This window comes from Myxocyprinus asiaticus, chromosome 32 (assembly GCF_019703515.2).
Source record: "Myxocyprinus asiaticus isolate MX2 ecotype Aquarium Trade chromosome 32, UBuf_Myxa_2, whole genome shotgun sequence".
Taxonomy (NCBI): Eukaryota; Metazoa; Chordata; class Actinopteri; order Cypriniformes; family Catostomidae; genus Myxocyprinus; species Myxocyprinus asiaticus.
In genome coordinates this window covers 41770601-41779480 of record NC_059375.1, presented here as the reverse complement: position 1 = coordinate 41779480, position 8880 = coordinate 41770601, and the positions used below count along the sequence as shown (strand labels likewise).

Here is an 8880-nt window from a genome sequence, read left to right as displayed (position 1 = left end):
TTAATTAGTCGTAGCCTATAACTCAGGCCATGTCTATTTCTTTTTAAAAAGCACATGCGACAGAGTCTGGGAGGGGGTCTCACAGAAAGAAAGAAGAAGAAAAAACTTAGCTTTGGGGAAGGTGTGCAACGGAGGGTGAAATTAGAGCCCGCAGTGCTACATATTGTACCAGAAGCTCCTCCAAAAACACCAGGAGAAAGAAAAATCATCCTCTAACCTAACTAGAAGGCAGACCGGCCGACCTGCCCCTTGTGTTCCTCAGAGAGCTCTCCAAACACTGGACATTTCTACTTTCCTGCAGATTGCTCGGGACTTCAAGCGCCAAGATTTCCCCATCTTGTTCTCTGTCATTCTTAACAGATACCAGAATGATAGGCTATAAAACGAAAATCATAAACGTAAAAAAATAATGTTAATAAAATGACGATGTAGGCCTAACTGCACATTGGTGTGAGGCCACATTGTCCATAAACGATTTGTTTTTTGTTTTTTTAATAATTTTTCAACACCCTTCCTAATCTTGACAGTCTGTCATTTTCTTCTATTTTCTTTATTTCTTTCTTTATTTATTTATTTTTAATGATGACACCCATAAAGGGGATGAACATCTGTTTCCACATCTATATAGGCTGTTTGATTTTAGTTGCGCCCCGAATGTTTTTTATTCGAAACATTTTGCAGTTAAACTGTTACTGGGAGTTATTAAGTGGCCAAAGCCTAAATGTTGGTTATTGTAACTCAGTAAGTACTTATTTCAATTGCTGACTGGCTAAAATCTTAATATGAAATATTCTAAAAAATAAATAAAAAAATAAAAAATAGTCGTCTGTTTGAATCAGAACTAGCGATGCCCGATTCGCAAATGAGTCGATTCTTTTCAATGAATCGCTTAATCGACTTGGCAAAAGCGTCTGAATCGGATCGTGAATCACTCGGAATCATTCGGACGCTTCCCGCACAGATTGAATCATTTGCAGCGGTTTCTCACACCATAAAACAATAACGGGATCATTTAAAGCATTAACATCAACCTGTCATCACTGCAAATAAAGCTAACTGTGAATTACAAGTGAAACCACCAACTTGTAAAAAACATTGGCAAACCAAGTAAAATACCGCCAAAACCGTTCCTATTAATTTTTAGCGGGATGTAAACATGAGAAATAGCTTCTATACATTAACTTAGCCAACACACATCCCACCTCCCAAGTTTCCTGGTAAAAGAAAATACGCGGTTTTTAACTTAAATCTTTGAATACTTTTGTTGGTGAAACCCTAATGTCGCAGGCCTAGATTTAGGTAGGAATGGTAAGAAGATGTCTCTTCCAACTTTTAGAAAATCAGAAACCCACCAACATATTGGCACTTTTACCACATAGAAATTAATTTTACTTTATATTATGTTTTTATTTTATTTTTAATGACTATTAAAGTTCTTCAGTATCATAATTCACGTTTATATTGTGCAAACCTCTTCTGGAGCAGTTTGGAAATGAGGTTGTCACGTGGCACCTGTTACTTTTCTCAGCGCTATTCAGGATGCACCAATCGCAGTCGTTTTTGATTACACGGGCGAATTTCCATTTGTATTTTATGTCCAATCCTTTAAAAAATTATAGATGTAAACAAACATACTTTTCGTGTAGCCTTCAAATGTTTGTTCTATTAAAAAAAAAAATAATAAATTAAAAAAAAAAAAATCCTGAGTATTGCATGCGGCCCAATGGAGGATTCCGATTTTACGGCCGGTAAGCGCCCTCTAAATGAATACTCCTTTGAACTGAACGACTGTGCCGGGTAAGGGAGTCAGTAAGTAGAAAGTTGGGTTAAATATGAATTCTCCCCATAATTTGTCTATCTTGAGATGCCATTATGACATGTAACTTGTTAATTCAGCCCACCTTTTTTTAGATTTCCATTTGTTTAATGCTGTAGAATACATTTTACAGAATGTCACTTTATGTCCCTTGGACATCATTGTTTTCTCAATGTAGATCTACGAAAAAACAATTGAATTCTATTTTCACACATAAATCTTAGGTTTATCGCATTGGAAATCGTCATATATATATATATATATATATATGGCATTTTTCCTTCATACCGTGCAGCCCTAGCGGTCAATTCTAAACCTGTTTAAGCTTAAAATACATACATAAATAAAGTAAAATAAAAATCAGATTAATATTCAGTGTGGTTGGCCAGATAAATATGAAATGTGACTTGTTACATATATGAGGAATTAATGTTATTTTCCTATATTGCCAGACTGACATTTTCGATTTTTTTTAAAACCAACATTTTGAATATTATCCTCCTAGTAATATGTCCCTATCAACTTTCAAACCAAACCTATGCCCTTGTCAAGTTGATTCAGTCATATTAATATCATATTTTGACTTGAATAAAACTAGCAAACTTAGATGTTAACATATGAAGCACAGTTTTTGCTGAAACTTTCCTCATATATATATATATATATATATATATATATATATATATATATATATATATATATATATATACAGAAGGGAGGTTGAACGGCTGGCTCACTGGTGCAGTCAAAACAACCTTGAGCTGAACACGCTCAAAACAGTGGAGATGATTGTGGACTTTAGGAGGAACACCCCAACACTGACCCCCCCCCCTCACCATTCAAAAGAGCACTGTAGCAGCAGTGGAGTCATTCAGGTTCCTGGGAACTACCATCTCACAGGACCTGAAGTGGGAGACACACATTGACTCCACTGTGAAAAAGGCCCAGCAGAGGTTGTACTTCCTTCACCAGCTGAGGAAGTTCAACCTGCCACAGGCGCTGCTGATACAGTTCTACTCAGCAGTCATTGAGTCTGTCCTCTGCACTTCAGTAACTGTCTGGTTTGGTTCAGCTACGAAATCAGACATCAGAAGACTACAAAGGACAGTTCGGACTGCTGAGAGGATTATTAGTTGCCCCCTGCCCTCCCTTCAAGAACTTTACACTGAGGAAAAGGGCTGGAAAAATCACTCTGGACCCCACTCACCCTGCCCACTACATTTTTGAACTGTTGCCTTCTGACCGACGCTACAGAGCTCTGAGCACCAGAACTGTCAGTCACAGGAACAGTTTTTTCCCCTCAGGCTATCCTTCTCAGTTAAAACTATACTTTAATTGCGTGCAATACACATCCTAGTCAGTTATATTATTTAACATATCCTACCTCTTCTGCCTTACATTCCCTTGCACTGTATATAACAGATATGTATTTGTACATACTATATGTATATTTGTGTCTTATTGTGTATTTCTGTATATACTTATATTTCTATTCGCTCTTTATTTTTATTCTGTTTTTGTTAGATTCTGATATATAACAGAAAAGCTCTTCAGGACTTCAAATACTGAAATGTGCACTGCAAAAAAAATTATAGAGAGAGAGAGAGAGAGAGAGAGAGAGAGAGAGAGAGAGAGCGAGTGAGAGAGAGCTTTTCTGTCATACCAAATGTTTGGGATGTGTGGCCAAAATTATAATATTAGGCTACTATAGGGTATGATAGATTAGAAAATAAACAAGCAATAATTATGTAGCTACCTATATAAATATATTTCATTTTTGACAACTGTACATGTTTCTGACAAAACAAAAAGAACTGTAATTTGTCTTATACATTAAACAAAAATACGACGCAAGAACTATTTAAATGTCCAAACCTCAGAAGGATATGGAGACGATAGAGCGCCACCTACAGTCAATCTCCTGCACCCTGACCCGAGCCAAATCTGCTTACCACAGAGACACGCGCAAGAAATCAAAACATGATGGTGTTTAAATCAAACCATAATCACGCCATCGACCTCACCAGAGATAACCCGCCAACTAGGCCAGAAATTTGATATGTGCTTTTCCAACAAGGTGCTTATTTTGCATTCATTTTCGGAGGCCGCATCTGCAAGCTTTTAATTTAAGAGATATTATAGGTTGTTTAGGGCTGAAGGTGACCGTGTTAATGTAGTACAAACGCACATTTTACGCATCTAATTACCTCAGTGCTGTCACAACACCACCCTCCTTGGTTATGTGCGTAGAGAATTGATATAAAGCACTGAAATCCATTGAAGAAATCCAATTCTGATTTGACCAAATTCTTCTCGTGCACTTTATAAAGGCTTAAAAGCCTTATCACAAAGAAAAGCAAATGCTTTGCTGTCATTTACACTACACTCTCATTCACTTAGACACACTGAGCTCTTCCCACCCCTTTTGGAGTGACAGGCGGATGGAGCTTCATCTAAACGAATCACAAAGTGCTGGAATCTACTGCCTTTGTCTGAGACACTCATCCACAGAGGAGAAAGCGGGTATGCGCAAAGGAGGGGGGCTGGAGCTTTTACAAACCAACACAAACCATCCAAGTCATTCAGTCCCGGGCCGTGTGTGTATACAAACGCACCGCGTTGTTATTATTGAAGGGGGAAAGGAAAGGTAGACACAGGAAACCCGCAGTCTCCAATGGTTCTGCTCTCGGTCATCCATGCGCAATACCGAACCGCAACAGCCCAGCACCTGCTAACCGAATCCACCGGGATATAAGAGATACTACAACCACATGGATGCGACGAATGCTTGAAAAGCACTACTAAAAAAAAAAAAAAAAGAAAAAAGAAAGAAAGAATCATGCATGCTGAAAACATTTAAACATTTATTGCTTTGAAAACAGAATATACGATCATGTCTGACACCTGACAAATCCATTTGCACTGAGCGGACAGTTGCAACTTTCTGAAGTTTCCCCGTCCTCGCCTGGATACACGTTGCGCATCTCTTCGTTTCTTGCGGGTTTTATCTTTTTAAGAAAGACGAGACGGCGACTTCAGTTGATTATCTGTCCTTTCTCTGTTATCCGATGGATATTCACTGTAAGGCAGACCCCTTCTCCGCCATGCACCGTGAGTTACACAGGAGTTTCTCTGAAGAATGTTTTTGCCATTGAGCCAATTTAGATCGTCACTTGAATAAGAGTTTATTAGGAGTTTTGCGACAATTAAAAAAATCCAAATAAAAATCCAAAATTAGGTGTCCATATTTTGCATTTAAGGCAAAATAACCAAATCAATAAAACGGTATTAAAAACAATAAAGAACTAAGTTTTTAAAAAGGGTTATTTTCCTTGCACTGAAACATTTACTGCATAAAATGAGATGCAGTTATTAGCCTATGTATAATGCTTATTCTTAAATAGAGGAAATATCAAAAGATCTAAATAGTTGTAAAAATATTTGGATAATGAGGAATTTCACGCGGCCCTTCAGAGTAGCAAATTTTCACAATTATTCAAAGTTATTTAATCACAGCTGACTTCATTTGAAAATACATTATATATGTGACGGCAACATTTAATCAGATTATTTTTATAAAACAATTGCATAATATTTCTGCAGCAGTGCAGGCTATTTACTCTGCATTAGAACAGCTAATTGAGATCAACAGTATGTAATGTGATCAAACAAAACAGTTTAATTATTTATATACAAGGAATGAAAACAATAAATGCTCGTGTAATTTAATCGCCCACCTACGAGAAACAAACCCCATTATTGTTCCAGCAAGAATATTCGATCATGGGACAGTCTGTAACTATCATCAGAAAATAAACAGGAATATTTAGAATATTAAATTCTCTATTTCAATCCTAAAGAATTTGAGAAACGCTTTAAAATGCGACTGGGCGCGTGGATTAAATTAGTCACATATATAAACAATCATATTGCTCGTCACAACAAATGTTTAATAATATGGTTTGCGTTTGCAATTGTGTTTAAAAATATATATTTATGTGTTTAGATACAATAATATAGTGACCCACAAATGAGCCTCGTTATAATGTCTATATAAGCCAAATTTGTATATTTAAAATATTTAAAATTCAAAAGAGAAGCCTTATGCATGATGTGACTATAAACCTATATGATATGAGTATACATCCATGAACGGGGGAAATGCATATAAGTAGGCCTATAATGCACCAAAAAAAAAAAAAAAAAAAAAAAAGCATTACATACATCCGTTTGCAACTATTTATTAACGAATTTGTCATCACATCTAAACTACACTTGTTTGAAATGAACCTGCTTGTAAATTGTGGTTTATGACTCGTCGGCCATATAGAAGGGATGCTTTTTGTTGCGGAGGTAAGACACAGCCTGTATGTAATGTTATGTTTTTGTCGGTTGTTGCTGTTGTCTCCGGTATAGGGCACGGGGGAGTGAACCAGCTGGGCGGGGTGTTCGTGAACGGAAGGCCTTTACCTGACGTCGTGCGCCAGAGAATCGTGGAGCTCGCGCATCAAGGGGTCAGACCCTGTGACATCTCGAGACAGCTCAGGGTCAGTCACGGCTGCGTCAGCAAGATTCTGGGCAGGTGAGACCCTAACCTCATGAATGCGACCAAAACATGATATTTAGCCCACTCATTGTCAAAGTCGTCCAAGAACACACTGATATAGTGTAATTATAACATATGCAATGATGCAATATTCAACATAGGCTACTATTAGGGAAAATAAATTAAACATTTTCTCCATTTCGGCTCATTTTGTACCCCATATAAGCAACAACAAAAAAAGTGAAACAGCACAAATGTGTTTGAGGAAACGCATCAGACCCAGACACAAATCTGATATATAACAACATATGCATTATGCAACACACACATGTTAAATATATGTTCATATATGGTTTTTAGTGATATAGAAAAGGTTACATACTTGTACAAATATACAACATATATTACAAAAAAAATTGCCGTGCAACTTAAACATGGGAGATGTATCAAATATATGAACTATATACAGTACATGGCCATATGTCTGATTTCTGTATGGGGAATATTGTTATTTTCCCACAATTTAGAACAGACTGTTTACATCTCTGAGAGTAATTTAACCCATATAACAATTCAAACAAAATGACAAAATAATTAGTTGTTTCGCTCATCAGAACTGCTGAGGTGGATTTGAATGCTTTCCATATTTGTCCAGTTTCAAAAAAGATTTTGTTGTAATAAATGCAATTAGTTATCAATTCTGTTAAGCTGTTTCAAAAGAGAGGTGTAACCAGATGTAGAAATTGTAATGTGTTTGCTCAGTCTTTGCTTGTCCATTAGGATATATATATATATATATATGTAGTGTGTGTGTGTGTGTGTGTGTGTGTGTGTGTGTGTGTGTGTGTAACAAATGACAATAAGGTTCCATTTGTTAACATGTACTAACAATGTAAACATTTATTTCATGTTTATTTCAACATATATTAGGCCTAATACATTTTTAAAACCAAAAGTTGTCTTAGTTAACAACATTAGTTAATGCACTATGAGCTACCATGAACTAACAATGAACAAATTGTTTTCTGTATTGTATTATAACATTAATAAATGCTGTACAAATGATATTGTTCATTGTTAGTTCATGACGCTTAATGCATTAACTAATGTTAACAGATGGAGCCTTGGTGTAAGGTGTTCCTATATATGTTTAATAATAAATTGCTAGCCTTAATAGACTGAACAAATCTAGATTTGTTTGCTCGAATGCTTCTCCACTTTTAATTGATTTATGAAGTAGCCTTGCTGTTTGAGTGTAGTTTGGTCACCAGCAGCTATGTCAAAAATATGCAAAGTGCGGCTTCAAATCACCAAGTATAGGTGATTTTTCTTTTTATTTATTTATTTATTTAAAAATCTGAGAATAGGCCTAATAACTGCTTAAATAACAGATGGGGATGTCCTTCTGCGTAAATTAGTATTCTAATCATATGATAGTTTTCTAATAGCTCTTCTATGCTGTTAAGTAGCTTAGAACATTTTCATGCATTGTCACCACGCATCTGTTGTTTGTTGTCGCTTGTTCAGTAGATTTGGTCAGGTTATGAATATCATATCATACTCTTGTTACCAGATATTATGAGACGGGCAGCATAAAACCTGGAGTGATCGGCGGATCCAAACCCAAAGTGGCCACGCCGAAGGTGGTGGATAAAATAGCGGACTATAAGCGACAAAATCCCACCATGTTCGCCTGGGAGATCCGGGACCGGCTGCTGGCGGAGGGAATCTGTGATAATGACACCGTCCCCAGCGTCTCCTCCATAAACAGGTTAGAACAACCGACAGCCTCATATAACAACAAGGTATGAGCTGTGGAACAAAACGTCTTGGGAAAGAAAGAAATCCATATAAAAATGATAGAAGCTAATCAAACGATTATATAACATTGTTTGTAATATGTTGCCATTAATATCGAAATATGATAATAAATACCCAATCGAATACAAAATTATAATATTTCCTAGTATGTATAATAATACTAAATATTAAATAATAATTGTAAAATAATAACTTGGATAATCCGCTAATATATATATATATATATATATATATATATATATATATATATATATATATATATATATATATATATATATTATTATTATTATTATTATTATTATTTTATTTATTTTTTTAACTTTTTTTCCTCAAGGTGAATTAGGCATTTTGGCAGTATAAAGGTTCGTTTTTGTTGCTTTGCTGGTGGTCTTAAAGCTGTAATTCAATCCTCTGCTTTAAAATACCGCAAGCAATGACAGACTGGACCTCTAAAATCTCATCTGACCGAGTGAAAACCGATCAATGAACGGTGATCAGACACCGGAGAGGCCCACCGCCGCTCAATTACACTTAATACTCTTCTATATTTGTCCATTATATTTTCCAAGATAATATAGAAGAAGAATGTTATGATCTAGAAGTAAAAGCCTACTATATACCCACCCTATGGATCAACCTTTCATAATTTTCCTGCGAACAAATGGGAAAAATCGAGATCGCGAATTAATCGAGAAAT

At 35.9% G+C, this 8880-nt stretch overlaps 1 protein-coding gene across 2 annotated transcripts in view; it reads left to right on the top strand.

Annotated features, from left to right (window-relative positions):
* The first annotated feature begins 4414 nt into the window (after positions 1-4414).
* Positions 4415-8880, top strand: part of LOC127423607 (paired box protein Pax-2a-like) — a 50727-nt gene continuing 46261 nt past the window's right edge. For both annotated transcript variants that reach the window (XM_051668059.1, XM_051668060.1), the window contains exons 1-3: positions 4415-4927; positions 6233-6398; positions 7936-8133. In XM_051668059.1, the coding sequence (XP_051524019.1) occupies positions 4885-4927; positions 6233-6398; positions 7936-8133 (407 nt within the window). In that variant the 5' untranslated portion in view covers positions 4415-4884. The remainder of the gene's footprint in view (positions 4928-6232; positions 6399-7935; positions 8134-8880) is intronic.